The sequence below is a fragment of the Numenius arquata genome, chromosome 9, assembly GCF_964106895.1.
Source record: "Numenius arquata chromosome 9, bNumArq3.hap1.1, whole genome shotgun sequence".
Lineage (NCBI taxonomy): Eukaryota > Metazoa > Chordata > Aves > Charadriiformes > Scolopacidae > Numenius > Numenius arquata.
In genome coordinates, this window is record NC_133584.1 from 48582198 (window position 1) to 48602266 (window position 20069).

General features: G+C 36.6%; 1 protein-coding gene across 1 annotated transcript in view; it reads right to left on the reverse strand.

Annotated features, from left to right (window-relative positions):
• The window catches only part of NBAS (NBAS subunit of NRZ tethering complex), a 177495-nt gene that overhangs the window by 50257 nt on the left and 107169 nt on the right, over positions 1 to 20069 (reverse strand). The window contains exons 41-45 of the mRNA XM_074153641.1: positions 19515 to 19625; positions 15925 to 16175; positions 13851 to 14185; positions 5020 to 5238; positions 4570 to 4772 (exon numbers count right to left, since the gene is read on the reverse strand). Of these exons, the coding sequence (XP_074009742.1) occupies positions 4570 to 4772; positions 5020 to 5238; positions 13851 to 14185; positions 15925 to 16175; positions 19515 to 19625 (1119 nt within the window). The remainder of the gene's footprint in view (positions 1 to 4569; positions 4773 to 5019; positions 5239 to 13850; positions 14186 to 15924; positions 16176 to 19514; positions 19626 to 20069) is intronic.

Genomic DNA, 20069 nt, shown 5'->3' on the forward strand with positions numbered 1-20069 from the left:
AAAAAGAGATTACAGCTCATGAGACAAATAATCACGTCGTTTCCACAGATTGTTGCCTTGTTCTTTTCTTAATAATTAATGATTAAAAATAAGCAGCTACTAACAGAAACAAATATAATTAATGAAGGATTAGTCTTCCACACAGATTATATGCTATTTTATGCATGTTTTAAACAACATAACAGGATTCAGTGTTCACCTCAAAACTCGGAAGTATGAGCCTGGTGTAATTACACTGATAAAGGCTTATTTTGATTTCAGTTCAGGTTCAGAAAAAAGTGATGCATATTTAATCAAGTTCCTCATACCCTACAAAGTACAAAGAACACTTGAAAGGAAAATAAATTAACTTTCTCTAAATCTCTTAACCTAATATGGTATTCATTAAAAATACTTGATATCGTCTTATTTCTCCGGCCTTATTTTCCTCTTTGTGTTTGTGCTTCCTCTAAATATCAGGAAAATAAGAAAATAATATATTGTTAGTGCAAGCATTCAAAGCTGAAAGTCAGAATGCCAAACCATCATTTCCATTAGAAATACGATGAAATTATGATATCCAAGTTACAAAATTACTCTGTATGACTCTTGCTCAAGTGAGACAAGATAGTAAAAAAACTGGGATTTTTTCCTTTTAAGTTAGCTCCTGACTCTAATGGAGCTGGTTTTACCTTCTTCAGAAAGCACTGGCTGTTAAACAAGAACTCAAAATTTCACCAAACCTTTCCTGTTTATTGCCTGATGAATACTCCCAAAACTTCATGAAATGCTACATCCACCTGGACATAGGTTCAGTGTTATAAACTTACAGCTACTACTTAGAAGGTTAATTGTCAAAGAAGGAATTTTCCAAAATGATTTCTTTCAAAACTATTGTATAAAATATCCACGCTCTATACCATAACAAAGCTCCAATAAACAAACCTGAAGAGTTTTCCCTTGAAATGTTACATTTATTGAAGAGTAGTTTGTCATTCCAAGTACACAGGCAAAACCGCTTGTTTAATTGTAGTTTTTGCCCATTACCCCTGAAATGCAAGTATTGCACAAAATGTGGTTAGTAAGTTTTAGTTTTTAAGCTCAACCAGAACAGAAATTAACATCTGAGCGTAGGATAGAGATGCATCCAATTTTACTCACAGCAACAACCCTAATACCAGCAAGTTTAAGATATGCCAAGCAAAACCCTTTCTTTCAATTGCTCCTTATATTTAGAGTGACACTACTTTATAATATTATCCTCTTACTGAACTTCATAATAGGGAGAATATTAGTGTAAGTATTTTCTATTTTATTTTATGCTAGATTTCCACGTCATGCTCTTTATCATTGTAGTAGAAAACCTTCCACAGGTCACTATCTGTTCATTTATCATGAATTATATGAAATGATCTTCAGTTTCCCCCCAAATGGGCGAGGGGGAATAAAATTTCTACTGATCACGTTAGGTAACATCACACACCAAATGAGTGAATTTCTGAGTTTATCTGAAGCCTCCAACTAGTTCTCCCATCTTTGCCACTATAGTTTTCTCTAGCGGGGAGACAGGCATTCCCTTCTTTACTGGAAAGTGCTGCATAGGAGTTATTGGTCATGGTCTCTGCCTCAGAACTTTAAATCAACTTGCAGACATTCCAGCCTTGCAATGCATACGAAGAACAAAATAATTCAGTTCACAGAAAATTGTTGATAAGAAGCAGAGTAGAAAGGAGAATTTTGATATGTTTCTCATACTCTGCATATTAACGAGACTCATTACAGTTGAAATAACTGGACTTTGTGAGCTTTATATCCAGCTGCATCACACTGCTACATTCCAGTCAGAACCAGCAGGACAGTTATTACCTAAAGCCAAAATATTCTTCATCAAATGGACAAACTCAGACAAGAAAGTTACTATTACTTATGTTGCTGCGCAAAAGCTCTACCATCATTGAGGATGCATGAACATTCTTAAACTGAGTGACAAGAGAAATCAATTTTCTGCCAAGGAGGACTGCAGACACTTTGACAGGCTGCCTTCTTTTCATCTGTGGCACTTCAATCTGCTGTAACACACACATACAGGCTGAAGAAAAGGTAGAGCCATAGATTATTTTCCATGCTAGACTTGTTTCTCTATTTCTGGTATGTGCATTCAGATCATCCTGCCCAAATAATTTGCTCACATAAAATGCAGAAGATCAAGATCAATTCTCAACGTTTTATCTATCTATACTGGTCTTAGAAGTGATAAACAGTGTCTAGCAGCCATCTAACAGCAGAATACTCTTTCGTACGTGTTGCATGTACCTGTTTGGAACAGAAATACTTCAGAAGAGAGTTTTGTATGAATGGTGAAATAAGAAGTTTTGTTCATTTATCATGGATGATATAAAATTGCTTTCCCTCCCCCAAAAAACCCACGTACGTGTGTGTGTAGAAAATATTTCTACTGAAACAACTCGGTTACAGATACAATGGTATTTCATTCGGAATATTCAGGACATCAAGGACTCAGTCAGGAAGAGGCAACAAGTATCACTCAGCAACATTAAATCCAAGAGAGCTTCCTCAAATGAAAAAAAAAAAAATCCCTAATGAATTAATTTCACCTGACTGCAGGGAAAAAGCTGAAGTGAATACTTTTATGCTGCTCTGAAGGAGGAAGAGACATCACAGAGGAGAAAGACGCATCGCGGTCAGAGGTTTCTTAAGAGCTCATTAATATTCTGTCAACAACAATGGCAAAAAGAGTCTTGGATTCATTTCATCCTGGGAACACAAATACTGACAGGGATGTAGCTGTAAAATCCCAGAACTTCATTCTCTGCTTGCTGTCTTGGGAATTTCACATCCAGCTCTAGTCCAGCAGCAATGGAGACTGAGTGTGCTGCTTGGTTATGTTGTTCTCACACAGAACATCAAGACAGACACACAGATTCCACTGCACTAAGGTATGGGTCAGAACGTCACCAATTCCTTGGTAGGAAAGGGGACAGAATGCTTTTATCTGGCTACAAAAATTCATAGACTTCCATGTACCCTAAACCTTGGTAAAGAACAACAGCACCTTCACAGACACATTTAATCCCAACAAATCATTTTCAATGTACGCTTGATCCACAGATTGTCATTTGAGTCCCCACACCACATCCCCTATCAATTCACCATTTTAATAAATACCCTCATTTCCACTGTGGCAGTAAAAGATCAAACCTCAAAGGACACATTCAACTAAAAGATCATTGTATTGAACTTAACACAAGCTTTAAACTCACTGGTGACAAGATTAAGATGGTCAGCATCAACTGTATTTCATGTTCCTTTGTATCATCCACGTCTCACTCAGATCTCAACAGAATTACTTAGGGATGTTTAAGTATAAACTGTGTGGAAGCTAGATATTTTGCAATTTTTGTTCTCCTAGCCTATTTCTCTGTTATTTAAAAATAAGAGATGACTCTTATTTTTATGATGACTCAGTTCGCTGGTGTTGCGTGAACAGGTTGGTTATTTGGTTTTTGTAATGCCATGGAAAAAAACATTGCTGAGGTCTGGAGCTATGAATCCCAGAAAAAGATGGAGACAAAGCCTTGCTTCTGGTACAATGTGTGGGATTGTTTTTAGTACGATGGCACTAATAACAGCAAGAAACCGTAGCAATGGCAACACTGAAAGAGTTGAGCAAAACAACACCCTTCCTCACATTAGAAATCTGTTTCTCTCCAAGAAGTTAACAGGTTGGAGTTTTTTTAGCTATCATTTGCTTTCAAGTGCTGTAGGAAGCACAGAGCACTCACACTTACTGTTTAATCTAGAGGTAGTGTGTGACACAAAGGGAGATGCAAGAAGAGCAAAAACTCTAAAAAGCATTCTTTATGTGAACAAAGAACAAAAATTTACAGCCTACGTTGTAATGACAGATAGATACATTTTTCAAAACTTTGCAAATAAAAAAATATTTTAAAAAAAAGCAAAAAAAACTAAAACAGCTCCCAGAAATACCCCACCACGTTATTCCAAAGATGGAAATTGTAATTCTTCCTGTAGGATTAGCTTTTGTGGCAACAGTCATTTCTTGGCCTCTGCTGCACAAATACACCCATGAGCCCTTCTTTTTCTACCAACCATTTCCAACAAACACATCTTTTGACTCTGTTTATGAGGAAGGATTTATGTGCAATTGTAAATTTGGAAAAAAATTCACTAGTGCAAACACGCATAATGGAAAAATATTGTAAAGCCACATTTTTTAGCCTAAAAACTCCCCCTAGAGAATAAGTTGAGTTCTGTGGCTTGTTTTATTCAGACTGTCCAGGCTTCCCAAATTCAGAAAACTATAACTGTCTTATCTGAATATGAAGTTCTAGGTAAACAGGAGCATAAATGATGCAAGAACTCATTTCTTCTTACTGCCCAATTTTGTGCAAAATCCAGACATTCAAAGCAAAAAAATACTCACTACCAAAAAAAAAACAAACCCAAATAACCAACCAAACAAAAATCCACATCAAACCAACCAACCAAAAAGAAACTCCAAAGAAACAGAAGAAAAGTCATTGGGCTTAATTGTGGCAGTGTACTTACCTTAATGTACATACAATTTTTTTAACGGCACACTGGACAATATCCTTTGGAGAAAGACCAAGATCTCCAACAGCCACTTGCAACAACTGTTGGATCATCTCCAGGGGTTGACCATCTATACACATAGCTACTGCTTGGTCATGGATCTTGTCTTTCTCTGACCTTGACAAATCATATAAATAGCCGTACTTCTGTAGTGTATCCTGTGAACAGATAATTTTTGAACATGAATCAGTGCACTCTTTATTTACAAGAATGTATCATTCAGAGTCTTTTTTCTACCAAGATTTAATATGTACTGTGGAAAAGATTGATGGAATTGAATTTTCAAAGACCAGGTCAACAAAAAACAAATCTACAAAACATTAATAAAATATGACAGAAGATTGATATCCATTCACTGTTAGTCACGGCAACACTCAAAACAAGCACCTGATCAGTAATCATTACCTGTTCGCTGTTTTTCAAGTAAGCGATAAAACTATGAGTGAGTGTTTCCAGATGAGCAAGAGATTGCTGCAAATGATTCAGAGTTTCTTCATAAGCAACAGATGGACTTTCAGCATCTTCCATGTCATTCTCAGAAGCTTTTTTTCTTGATTTTTCAGAAAGATGTTTTACTGCCGTAATAGCCTTCTTTGTCACATCTATCCTGGTTTCAACTGGCAGCTGAAAAAGATTACTCAATATTTAACCATTCATCACCTGTACACTAGAATTTGTACTACAGCAGTGCCTAGAGGTCAAGTGGCTCCACTGTTGTACAGCACAACATAAAACTAAATGAAGTATTTTATGAAAAGCAACCTTATTTCTTATTAGTAATTTATTTTAAAAGGATCAGTATTCCATTACTGTCTTGTGCTGTCCTTTCTTTTCTTGATGTTGGATCTGGTTCATATTAAACCATGTGAAACTTATTTTGCCTAGTAATATTCATTGCTCTTGTGGAGTGCTACCTTATAATCATTGTTTTTTAATTCAGCATTGAGAGATGTTTGGGGATCATTTTACAAGATTAAATGAAAATCCGAAATGTTGAAAATTAACTTAAGGTTAGCTTTGTTGGGTTTACATCACTGTGTAAAACGTATCCCTAAGACTATAATCATAAGCAGAAAAACAGTAGGAGGTCTACAACTTTTAAATCAACCCATTTAAAGCACAATTTACACAAAACAGTAAGTTACTATTTGAAAGACGTATCTAGCCATTAAATTGAAACAAGAGAGTCTGGACTGTTTGTTGGGTTTTGGTTTGGTTTTTTTTTTTTCCATTAAACTTCTCACAGAGTTTAAATTCCTAAATATTGAGTCGTACATACACTGAATGAAGTTTCCCCCTGCTCCCTCATTTATCATGAAAGGGTCATTGTAGTGCATCAGAAAGGAATTTAGGACTTCAGAATAGAGCCTGGGCAATGATCAGAGATTACCAAACTTCCAGAAACCAAGATTATTTTGGAAAGAGATAGAGCAGCAAACTGCTTTTAAGTCAGGAAAAACACAGCTTCAGCTCTAAATCCAAAACAAAGTCTGAAATATGACTTTAAAAATTCATGTATAGCTTGTTAGTTTATAACTTCAAGTACAGTTTTAAGGATGTTCACAATATACTTTCTAACATGTGGGGGTCTCCCCTGCCTAAACCCACAGCATTAGGTGCTGTGGGTGTTTTAGTTACTGGAATACAGGACAAAGAAATCCAAACAACTTAAATTTCCAAGTTGAAATACACAAGAAATAGAAAACCACGCTTAAATCTGTATTACACACTGAATAAGAAAGAGGCTGAAATAGCACAGAAAGAAGAAAATTAAACTGCCATAGCATTTCTCATAAGGAAGTCAAATTGATGTTTACATCATGAATTAAACTATCTCCTTGTAAAGACAAAGAAAACTTGATAAGGATTATGTAGCAGAAAGTTCTACAGTTAATATATTTAAATTATTCCCCCCCTCCAAAAAAAACAAACCAAAACAAACAACAACACAGAGTGAAAGATGGAGAGGTTACTCCTGTTTTTCAGTTACTGCTGCTGCGAACCACACTAATGGCCTACAGGACATTTTTAATGATAAAAGCAAAATGGTGAACATTGTGGTAACAGCTAAGAAAACTCACAGCATTACAGGGTAAAGACAAAAACTATTTTACCATTCAGTTCCAAACTAAACTTAGTTCCATCCCCAGCAAGAGAAATTAAGTATGAATTTGTTACCTTGAACAAGGTCTCATAGAATCATAGAATGGTTTGGGTTGGAAGGGATCTTAAATAACTGCAACACCCTGCCATGGGCAGGGACACCTCCCACTAGACCAGGTTGCTCAAAGCCCCATCCAGCCTGGCCTTGAACACCCCCAGGGATGGGACATCCACAGCTTCTCTGGGCAAATCTGTTCCAGTGCCTCACCACCCTCACAGTAAAGAATTTCTTCCTAATACCTAATCTAAATCTCCCCTCTTTCAGTTTAAAACCATTACCCCTCATCCTATCGCTACACTTCCTGATAATGAGTCCCTTCCCATCTCTCCTGTAGGCTCCCTTCAGATACTGGAAGGCTGCTAAAAGGTCTCCCCAGAGCCTTCTCTTGTCCAGGCTGAACAACACCAACTCTCTCAGCCGGTCTTCACAGGAGAGGTACTCCAACCCTCTGATCATTTTAGCGGCCCTCCGCTGGATCCTTCCAGGGCTGAGGACTCCAAAGCTGGACACAGTACTCCAGGTGGCATCTCGTGAGAGCAGAGCAGAGGGGGAGAATCACCTCTCTTGACCTGCTGCCCACACTTCTTTTGATGCGGCCCAAGATGCAGTTGGCTTTCCAGGCTGCCAGTGCACACTGCTGGTTCATGTTGAGCTTCTCATCAACCAAGGACCCCCAAGTCCTTCTCCTCAGGATTACTCTCAATTCATTCTCCACCCAACCTGTATTTGTGCTTGGGATTGCCAAGATTTAACTCTATTTGGGCTCTAGCTCTCCTAACCTGATCCCTGGCTGCCTGGACAATTTCTCTGTATTCCTCCCCAGCTACCTGTCTTTGCTTGTCTCAATATCAGGTTCCCTTCAAATCACATTAAAATTTAATGACTAGAATTTACATATCCATTTTGTAAACCTGATAAAAGATGAAAACAGCTACATACTTCATTTTGCCCCTTTTATTGTACATTCTAATGTTCAAAATGCAATTAAGAGATGCAAAAGGAAAACAATTTAAGTATTCCATCTAACTGTTATATCCTAAAGAACAGTGTGAATATACTGCTAGTTTAGAAGTCATGATGCCATAAGCATGCACAGAATAGAACATTAAAAAAGAGAACACAGGTTCTTCCAAAGACTATTTTAATTTTGCATTCATATTTGCATAGTGCCAAAATGCAGCACTACCAACATACCATTTCTCTAGTTGTTTTATTCCAAAACACAAATGCCTATCCTCTGTACTTCTAGTCAGCTTCAGTAATGGGATTTGGTATCATACCCAGTGACAAAAAAAAAAAAAAAAAAAAAAAAAAAAGTAGCTTAGAGACTAGTTCAATCCTTGTTTGCATGGGAAGAAAAGTTTTCTTTTTCTAAGAAGCTTTTATAGCTTAAAAAGACTTTTAATTCTATAGGCTATAATGTGCAATGAAAAATCCTAAAAATCTGTTTAATTTCATTTTCAAACCAAGGAACATCGCATACTAGTTCAGCTCAACAGATTTCACTCCTTGGGGTAAAAACTCAGAAGCAGATTTCCTTCAGAATACACAAGTATTTCTTAATAATACAAGTAGCATTCACTTGCACATGAGGATGTTGACCCTGACATTCTTATTGCCAGTGATTAGCAAACAGCTTCGACATGATGGCAACAGGTCACCTTCTTTTAGTGCCACAGGAACCTGGGATCCCAGCAACACTGAAACACAGAATAGTTGAGGTCAGAAGGGACCTCTGGAGAGCATCTGGTCCAAATCTCCTGCCACCTAGATCCAGTTGCCTAGGACCGTGTCCAGATGGATTTTGAATATCTCCAACGTGGAAGACTCCACCACCTCTGTGCTCAACCTGTGTCGGTGACGGGTCACCCTCTTAATGAAAAATGTTTCCTGATGCTCAAACCAAAGATTTCAGTCCAGTTCCCATCTCTACCACTAAATCCCAGCTTTATATATTCCACAGACCAAAAGTCATGTAGCTACAAGCCAACCAGACATACCAGAATGGAAAGTAAATTATGTTAGTTAATTCAGAAATAGATTAAACAGTTATGGAATAACAAAAGCTGGTTCCCAATTCCTATGGGAAGAGAGAAAAAGAAGAGCAGAAGCAAGAAAACTTGTGGATCGAGATAAAGATAGTTTAATACATGTCGGAGAGAGGGCGGAAAAAAAAATGAACAAACCAAAACTAAGTGATGCACAGGCAATCACTCACTACTTCTCACAAGCAGACCAGTAGAAGGCAATCTCCAAGCAACAACCATCTCTGAAGACACCTCCAACCCTCTCTTTGTTACTGCTGAGCATGACGTTATGTGGCACAGAACACCCCTTTGGCCAGCCCAGGTCCTGGCAGTGTCCCCTCCCCACTTTTTGCCTGCCTGCAGCCTGCTCAGGGCTGGGGCATTGAGAAAAAGAGAAAGCCTTGATGCTGTGCTAGCAGTGCTCAGCAATCCCAAAACACTGGTGGCAATAGCCATCAACACTATTAGTCACAAATGCAAAACACAGCTCCATAGGCTGTTATGAAGAAAGATAACTCCAGCCCTACCAGACCCAGTACTGTTCATCTGGAGATCAATGTAAGAGTTCTAATGCACATAAGGAACCAGTTAAAGACATTATTCACGAAGTTTCATATTATGCAGTCTCGAAGCAGATTTAATTAAAATAACTATATTAATGGCAAGGCACAAGAAGATATCTAAAAGTGTACTGGTATCAGAAAAACAGGTACTGTCAATACCCATGAAGAAAACAAGGTTCAGACAAGACAATCCAACTGAACTGAAGCACAGTGATAAAAAGAAGGTAAGTAATTCAAAAGGTAACATCTGAATGCAATCACGCTATGTAAGAACAATATTAACACACTTCTTGTATATCTTCAGGCAATGTCATGCCCTGTCTTTTTCCTTAGCAATTTATACAATGCTAAGAATTCAATCAGTCAGACAAAAGACACTGATGTTATTTGGAGCTTTTTTTTTTTTAACTGAGCTTTTTATACAATTATTAAAAATGGCATTTAAAGTCATTAAAATTGAAAGAGAAAATGATGCGGGTTAATATTCAGTCATAAAAAGTTCCCATTCCTCACCCATTTGGTGAGTGGTCAAAATGGGGACATCATATTTTGCATAGCAGGAAGCATTACTGACTCAGAAAATAAAGTCAACCTTTCATTTAAAAACATTAAGTTGCAAGCAAAGTTCTTCCTTTGCATCAGAAGCTGGAAAAGAAGTTATAAAGGATGGAATAATAAACAAAAAACATCATCAGCCATAGTCTGAATGAATGTGGTTGAGCCCATGGAAAGCCATGAGGAAGAGGCTGTGTAAGGAAAATTTCAACTTGTTTCTCTATAGAGGACCAAGCTGATGATACCACTGCTTTTTTATTCTACTTTTGCTGTCTAAAGCATAGTCTTTTTTTCCCAATCAACATATTGAACCCATCCCCATTTGTAGCATGTCCTCAATAATGAAAACACAGCAATTAAAAAGGTAATTGTTTTTAGTTGTGGTTTTGGTTTTTTGGTTTTGTTGTGGTGGGCTTTTTTTTCCAGAGTACTGTTAATCAACAAACAACAGGGCAATGACCTATGAGCTCTGAAACAGATGTTTCTTTGAAGACATAATTGACTATCTAGCATAACGAACAAAATGCTGGCACCAAAAGGAAAAAAACGCCCAGGTTACCTAAAATGCTTCACAGAGATCACAGAAAGGGGAATAAATGGGAAATCATCAAGATAAAATAGTTGATATGATCATTACTATAATTAAGAATCTATGAAGTCAGCATTATTTAGAAGCAAACAGAGCTGCTGAAAGAAATGATGCCAAAAATATAAGCAGTAGTTCCACTGAGGATTTGGAACTGAAAATCTGAACTAAAATCCACTGAGGATTTTAGGAAGAAATCCGTTTCATACATGCAAAAAGCCTATGCTTACCAATCCAGAGGTGGACCGAATTAATATGTAGTCAAAAGAACTTTAACAGTTATTCAGAATTAAAAAGTGCCACAAGCAGTAACCTTCTCACTTCTTGCAGCAGTGAGCTGCTGTGGTCAAAGGATCAATACTTCAGCCCTTCAGTGTCTGAGGGTACTGATGAAGAGTAAAGGACTTCACCTATTTCATTTACCACAAACATAACAGGAATATTGCATCCATCTCTCTCTATTTCAATTGATGACAGATGCTCAGTTTGTCGAAGTCAAGGTTAAGTGGCCTCTCTTGAACGTCTGACTGTGGAAACTGATGACTACCTCTTTAGTATAGCAGACAAAAGGTCTATTTTGTCTCAAAACCAGACAAAATCAGTTTAGCAAAGAAAGGTATTTTTACAAAACAAATAGAGAATAATTAGCCACCAGATCAATCAAGGATTACTCTGGATTCACAAGTCACACTCAACCCCGCAAAAATTGGAAAACATCTCCTATAGGATACACAGCGCATCTAAAAGATATTACATTTTGGGAAGAAGTCTTATCTGTCTCATTGAGAATATCCAGTACATTAACCATGTTACTTTGGGTCTAGGATTTATTGAAGTCACACTATGACACACCTCTGCTCACACGGTTCCCATCACCCAGTGTCACCACTTTTCTGAACCCTTAAGGTTGGGGAACTGAATGTCATTTTCCAGGTGGTAACTCATTTCTACTGATTGCAAGGAACATAGGAGCAAAGAACGTCTCGGAGCTAAGAGCACTTAAAACCTTGTCACGCCCTAAACTACATGTCAGCATAATGTTAGTTGCCCTTTCACAAGCGCAAACTCCCCATCCATTTCTCCAATGCAGACATTCTCTCAACTCCTTTGCCCCGTCAAGCACCCACCTTTCCATTCAGTCACCACTGACCCAACCCATCAGAAAGGTAATTATCGTGTGTGTGTAGCCCTTAGTTTTGGGTTTGGCTGGTTTTTTGTTTTGTTTTACAAAGGGGGAAGGAGCCAATTCACCTCTCAGCACTCCTAAAAAAAACTTACACTATCTTACTTTAAGCTTCCTCTCAAGGTCCACTTAAAAGAACTCCACCAATTTTCTCTATGTGACAAAACTCAGCTGTCTCAGTGACAACAGATTATTTCATGGTAATGACCATAGTTTTTTTCAGTCCTTTATCTATATTAAATATCAGTGCTTTTATGAAATACAGAAATGTGCATCTGTTATGGGGATGGGAAACTGATATAATGAATTACTTGGCCATAGAACTGGGCTGAGAAGAAAGTGCCGAATTAGAGATCAAACGAGTGATCACATGATCAGAGCAGCCTCAGAACAGGATCAAATTTTAAATAAAAGGTGCAAGCCAAAAGGCACTTTTTATGTATGAAGCATTTTTTCAGATGAAAGTTAGAGGAAAGAGAACTCTGAGAAATGAGTTTTCAGGTTCTACAACAGTAGTTTTTCATTGTACACTTCCACTTGGAAATCAGATGGGATCCTGAGGCAAAACTAAGTTGCAAGCTGGTTCAACAGCTGTTTCATTCCCAAACCCAGTGCAGGGGACACACTAAAGCAGCTGATTTGACCAACTGTTTCAAACACTTCTTGAGTATCCTTCATGGCCAAAAAGCTAACAGATTTCTGCTATGAAGTTCTGCTTGGCCACCAACCACAATAACTCTGCCACCGGTACCTCCTTCCTGCTACTCCTACTCATCATAAGAGAGCAGAGGAACTGCATTTGGATCCTGAACAGAAGCAAGCAAAGGAAAATAAACAATGCATTTCAAAACAGACACAGAGTGGAGGCTATCCATCCTCTCCCTGCATCTATCATCTGGAATACATGAGACATAATCTTGAAATACCCAGGATACATTAACAGCAAGAGTTTCAAGTAGTCAGTAGTGGTGATCATACACAAAGACAGTATTTCCTTCTCATCAGACGACAGTCATTCCTGGGCCACCTCAGGCCAGGGTCAGGTCTGGCAGCTGAGATCTCCGGGAGAGTGTCAGGCTTTCCTGATAAGCATGAAACACTCAGCAGGATTATGCGATAAAAAGGATCAAAACGTCTAAAGACGACAGTCGTTGTGCTTAAGGGACAGCATGTCTAGCATGACAGACAGATCAAAGTATAAATTTGGTCCTGACAAAGCTTTTCATTTTCCCAGGATTTCAGTCAATAGTAATTTTTTTTCCACCAAATTCTGGTATAGATGCAGGTTAGATGGGTTCTAATAAATTAATATTAATATTGTGGGAACACTAACACAATATCCAGAGAGGGAACAAACAACACCTCCCTGAACGTGGTGAATAAACACTTCTGGAAAATGAGCACAATTCAGAACAGAGAAGATAAAGATACAAAAAAATCCAGAAAACACCTCCTCTTTATGATCTTTTCATCTCAGATTAAGTTAGTAAAGACATCTCAAGATCTTTTAATAAGGAAATACCTGAGAAATCTCACCTTTTTTTGTGCTTGGCAGTAAAGATGCGTAAGAAAGTAGGGGCAAACTTTATGTTAGAAATATTCTTTTAAGTAGGTTTCACTCGGCAAAAAGAAACTGCAGATCTGGTAATGTATGTTACAGACATGAACGCACATCCTTTCAATACCAGGCTTTCAGCCAGATGGAGATTATGACAGAGTTTATCATTTATATTATCACAGTGCCTAGAAACCATATGCATTGGCCCAGAACGCTTCTCTGTGGAGCATCCTATTCAGAATGCAAAAGTCTGGTAATAAACACAAGCCTGCGGCACAATGAATTTTAGGATGAGCACAAGCAAAATAAACAAATACACAAGAAGAATATCTTATTCTCTGCTGAATCAGAGTACAGACACTTTGGGATTCCATGAAAAACCCTCTTATCCACAGAGCTAACTCCTCTAACTGAATAAAAATCTTTTTTTATACTGGCAGTCATAAAAAGAAGAGGTAGGCAAAGGAAGGTGGGTTTATGAATTTATCTTTAAAAATTGTAAAATGAAAAATGTAAAAATTTGCTGAGGCTTTCTCGTTGATAGTATATTCAATTGCGCCTCACTTGAGGCCTGAAATTCTTCAATATATATCTGCTTACCTTTGTGACAGCTTTTGAAGAAAAGGTAATTTCATCAATAAAAGTGACAATATCATCTGGATCAAGCCTGTCCAAGTACTTTGAACACATATCGTATGCATGTAGCCACTCATCCATGGTTTCTGGTATTTTTTTAATGAGATGATGATCACCATTCCAAAAGAGTTTTTGTAACCAGACAGTATAAAGAGAGCTTGGTGACAGCATGCTGCCATCTTTTTTAGGAATTTTGGGAGCCAGTTTGGAAATAGATAAGATATTTTGACTTGTAAGGATGGGCTCCAGTGTTTCCAGGGGGTTTTCATTTTCATCTGTTAGCTTTTTGTAATTAAGACCTATTGACAGAAAGAGAAAACGGAAAAGAAAATACAAGTTATTCATAGTTAAATCTACTCACTAAAACCAAGCAGTACTAAACCAGTATCTCCAGAACTTGAAAGACTCTACTCCATCTCCTTTTACAATCACACATACTGACAAATCTAGGGAGGAAGACAGGTTTTTATACATGCAACACTGGGATTTTATTATGTTCTGATGTGTGTAAAATCTCTCAAACCCTGGAACATACTTTAACATTATATATTGATACAAACTAAAAAAGCAGATTCTCAAAGAAGCAAAATAAATATATATATATAATCATGCTACTGTTTTTAAAATAAATACTAGCAAACCTCATGCACCTCAAGACATAAGTCTTCATAATTAAAGATGTATTCTATCATGTAACAATTGGCACTTACTATCTATTCAGCAAAAATGCAGGGCACTAAGCACAAGTAAACTAAGCAAGGTCGATTAGAGACAGGACATGTAGATCAATTTACATGAATATCTATATAATACAGGAGTCCTGTTACTAATTTGGTTCCCACAGGAAGAAAACTCTTGCAAATTATTCTAGCAACAACAAAATATTTCTAGCAACAATACTACTTTATTTTCTATGCATATAATTCCTAAGACAACCAACTTGTACTGCCATGTTCTTCTTAGGGCCTGTAACCTCTACAAACACTTTGATGTTGTTCCTTGCCTACTATCTATAAACTATGCTGAACGCTGAGAATTTTAATTAAGGGTATAATACAATAGATTTAATTTTCTACCATAGAAAGTGACTAATTTGTGTCTGATATATGATCCTAGGACTTCTTTTTGAGCAACATTTAAAAATAACTTTGAAAGGAAACAATTTCTTGACAGATTTTTCTTTGACAAGTACCACAGAACTTGAGTGTTTAAACACATCAAAAAGTAGTGAAGGTAATCCTTCCTCCCCCACAAAATTATTGCCTTTTTTCTTTCTGCAATACATGATTTCATATGCACAATCTCTCCAGATTCTGCAGCAAAGTTAGTGTCTGATACACATGAGGTTCCAGTATTGAACAACTAATTCATTCCCCGCAGCATGTAATTCCACACAGTGCATATTTTTCATTCTGAAACGGGATTTGGAATTATTCAACTGAAATTCAACATACTGCTAATGCTTGACTGACAATCAAATTGGAACTAGTATTCAGCTCACTTTTATAGGCATTGTCTGATAATGTAGGAGAACAAATGATGTTGTAGTTCTTCAAAAGTAAAAGGTAACATCAAGGATAAAACACAAAATAAAATTACCCCCTTTAAAACAAAATGCTTAAAGTTCCTGATAGGCTATGTAATTCAGACTTTTGAAAGGTAAACTTTGAGTTCTTTGAAAATAGTCATGTTAAACTTACAGTGTTAAAAATTATGCTCTAGGAGGTCTGTATTTTTTCTTTCAAAATTCTCTATGAACCACTGCCAATAATTTTAACTTGCATCACCAACAGAAACCTGTTTCTAAACATTTTTTGCTTGCTATGATAGAGTAAACTAAAATTCTCATAATGCAAAGAGAAGGAAGTTACTCCTGTAAGATATGACTAACCTGTTAAATTACTTGCATTCATCTGATATACTCACTGAAAAAAAACATTACCTGGAGAGTATAACCGAGATAAGCATCATCATGTCAACGCTCCCATAACAGAATAAAAAATACAGCTATGAAGAAAAGAAACAGGAACTCTCTTACCTGGTGCAACTGCTTTGAATTTTTTCAGGAGTCGGATGTGAGTTTCAGGTTTAACAGCGTGCTTCACCACTTGAGAGCAACCACAATTTTCAAGGAGTGTAAAATAATAAAGCAACCGCTGGTGATCTCTACCTTCAATACTTGGGTAAACATATTTAATCATGTGTTCGTGTAAGGCTTCAGGACTGGTTTTCAAAGTCTCAAAGAGACCAAGACTTTGTGCTCTTTCTTCTATTTCCAACGTCGATAACCTGCGTTTAGAAAGGAGCTTGGCTTTAAAGGCCTGGATGTGCCATGAAAGACTCTTCAGCTACACACTTGGGAGACAGGACAATAATTTCTTTATTTAAGGTTCAACTTTGAAAGGTATTTTGAAAAAGTAAATACTCATTCATAAATATTTAGATAGTTGTTATTCTCTATAAACAAAAGTTAAGGAGCTCTTGTATTTCCTGATCTTGTTATGTGTTGACTTGGACATGCAGATTAAGGGACATGAATACTAAAGTGAGATTCAAAGAAGCATTTCCAAACTCTAAGTATAGCTATATGTAAAAGTAGATATATGTCCAGAATACGTGCACAGGAAGCCTTAAAACAAAAAACCACAAAAAAAACCTTGTGGCTGCATGATGCTGGAAAATCCTATTGCCCAATTAGAAGTTCTCCCAATTTATTACATTCTATTTTCTCTAGTCAATGGGCACCTGTGCATGCTTTGAGAGATATTATCAGTGAATACTGGCTCTTGTCCACTAGTTAATCTGTCTGACACTATTATTCATGCTTAGCATATTTCATTTGACAGTTTTATCAAGTTGCTTCTCAAATTGTCATCCATAAAAGCTTATGAAAAGATCAGCAAGTCTTGGGTTGACCTCAGCCAGTCTCACTGCTTCAGGAAATTTTTTTCCTGACCCTTCTGAAAAGAATACATTAGCCCTTTCACAGCATGAATGCAGACACCTCCAGCTGACTACATAAAAGATCGCTGAATGCAATCACTCCTTTTTTCTTCAGCTGGGAAAAAAATGGGTGCATATCAAGGAAGTCTCATCTTAACTTTATACCTTTCTTAACTGAAAGTTTTACCTAAAAATCTGAGGAAAGAAGTAACCTACAGATGACTAACACCTTGACTCTCCCCAGAGTCCAATCATATGCCACGTCAGGTAATACATTTCATTTGGAAATCGGATGTCTTCTAATCCCATTTGATTTTCTTCTCCCTTTAAAACTGATTAAATTAGAATTTCAACATCAATTTTTCCTGCGTATAAATGCCACATGTAAGTTAGTGTTTCTCTTGGATATCCAAGTAATATTTGTCTCAGTTTCATTCCTAAAGATTATTTTCTTTCAGCAAATACCACAAAAACAACCTTCTCTCAGCTAAAAAATGATTCTCTGATTTTTGAGGGAGAAAAAGTTATTTTGGAGTTATTTTTACATCCAGAACCTACTCCAGTTAGGTTGTCAACCTTGCAAACATTAACTTAATTCTCTAAATTCTTGTTATTTAAGTGTTCTACCATATTAATTGAAGCAAGTACAACAAGTAATGAAAATAAAGTATCATTCACTCTTAATATCAAGACAAAACAGGCACTTGGACCTGATGTATTTCAAGAGTGGAATCTGAATACGTTTTTCTGTCCACACCCGAAGTTCAAACTAAAGGGTAGAGGGACACTAAATTATATCAACAGGATCTACAGAGGTTTGCCATATGGTTTTGGGGCAGGGTTTGTGGTAGATAGGAAGGGTTTATTATGCTGTTCAGAAAGATTCTAGAATAATAGATTCTGTGACAGGCAAACACAACATTTCCTGTTGCTGAAATCATAGAATGCATTTTATAGAATTTTGGTAATCAAATGTGATCAGTTTCTTCAAAAGAAACTATTAAATTTCCATTGAATTTTAAAAAAAAAAAATAAGTCTAAGCAATTTTCAAACTCAAATTCACAGCACAACAGAAAAACTCGTGATGTTTATATGCCATCAAGTAACAAAGAAATAGTTAATACAAACTATGTAAGTGCTTCTTTTGAGCTTCTTCTACATAAAGTGGCTTATAGAAATATCGCGTCTTTGGTTAAAGAGATTAAGTCTCATTCCGAACTGAAAGAAGTTTGTACTAAATGCAGAACGAGGCATGCATTATTAATACCATAATCCCAAGACTAAAATATACTGTAATGGCCATATGCTGTCAATCAACTTTAAAATGAGATTATGATACAACAAAAACATGCTCAGCACCATATTATGCTATTATACATCAATTTTCAAGACTTTTTTGAATTTCATTAGGGAAAAGGTTGTTACTTTGTACTTCAGTGATTTCAGAATTCTATGAATACTAACTCATAGAGGACAAGAACAAAGAAAATAATAGAAAACTGATGCAAAATACCTTAGGTGGTATTCTAGCCCCAGAGAAGTCAGCTGGCTCTTTCACACTTACCCCAGCGATGCCATGTTTATACCCTGTCTATTTTGTTTAAAGCACTAAATAATTTAGCAGCATCAAAATTTAGAGGGTATGACTTCTCTGTTTTCTGGAGGAAGCAAAGAAAATCTCAGAATGTTATTTCATCTTCTCGGTTCTTGCACCAACATCTATCAGGCTCCGGTTTTTTATGCCTCGTTTTATAAACCTATTTTAATGTTTTTTAATTAATAGTTAATGTTAAGAGAGGTACAAATACTGCTGTAAGCTAAAGGTGCTTTCACAATTTAATATCTGAAACAAATGAGACTAATTTGATCATGTCTGTCAGCACAGTAGATAAGAGCTGCTGTATTACACAGGGAGCTCTACATCACTATCATCCAAATGCACTTTCAGGCAAGTTGCTCAGTGTTTCATCGAATGGGTTTATTCATCTTTTAGTGGGCAAAAAATACTCGTCTGATTGACAAGATGTCAAAGTTTAAAACAAAAAAAAAAAAGAAAGGCAGCTCTGGAACCAACTCTGGAATAGAAAAGAAAAGCATCCCTCCCCCCGTGCCCACACCAATGTCGGGCCTGGTCTGCCATAATCTTGTAGGCTAGAAAAGCTCCAAGGAAATACTGTAAAAAAGGGCTTTATAAAAAAAATGAAACTGAGATGAAGAGATGAATAATGTGAATGGGAAGCTCCAATATATTTATCACACTTGTTATTATGAAGAAGAGAGATCAATAAATAGCAAAACTTTTTTTTTAAAAAAATAATTATATAAAAATGATCAACCCTCAGAATGTATTCCAAGGAACTGTAAAAATAACTACAAGATAAGTTGCTATAAGAAGTGAGCGCTAAGCATTCAAAGCCTGGAAACCTAAACACTGAAATGAAGTACTGGGATATTTGTACGAACAGTTAGACACATAGACACTTTTATCCTTGCTTGTAACACCTGTTTTCATGGCTGATTACAAAAGCATCACATGGAAAAGACAAAAATTGCCAAACTATCACAACACAAAGAATACAAAACCACAAACCAAACTCTACCCCCAATATACTTTCATCTTCTCATAGGTTAGCACGTTTCTGTGTAACAGAATAATATGCGTATTTGCAGGGGAGACAACATACCCACTGTCGGTGAATAAAAATTCCAGATGGGTCATATAAACTTCCCAAAGTGGAACGTTATATCGCTGAGCCAAAGAAACGGCGATCTTGTAGACATTTTCTTCAAGTGTTCTTATAGAGGAGAGACATGAAAGAAAATGAAAAAAAAACCACTAAGACCCTAGAGACATGACATGAAAATAAATGTTTACATTAGAAAAGTAATTATTTTTTTAATTTTTTTTTTCCATAAACCAAGAAACTGGAATCACAGTTAAATAAAAATACACGAAGTATATCTTCTTGCATTTGCTTATACTCAGCACTGCATTTGGGAGAAAAATAAAAAATAGAAAAAAACCCCAACAAACAACAAACTACAGAGCTATTCCAAAGACAGGTATCTGCTCTGCATACACCTTGGTTCTCAATGACAGGTTCTGCTTAACCTTTGTGCTAAAGCAAAAACCTAGGTTTTCATTTAATTTCAATTACCAAGTGGTAAATGATGTAATGTGTCACAGGCTGCATTTATTTGATTTAGTTGTAACACCTACAGTGTTTTAGCACAACTGG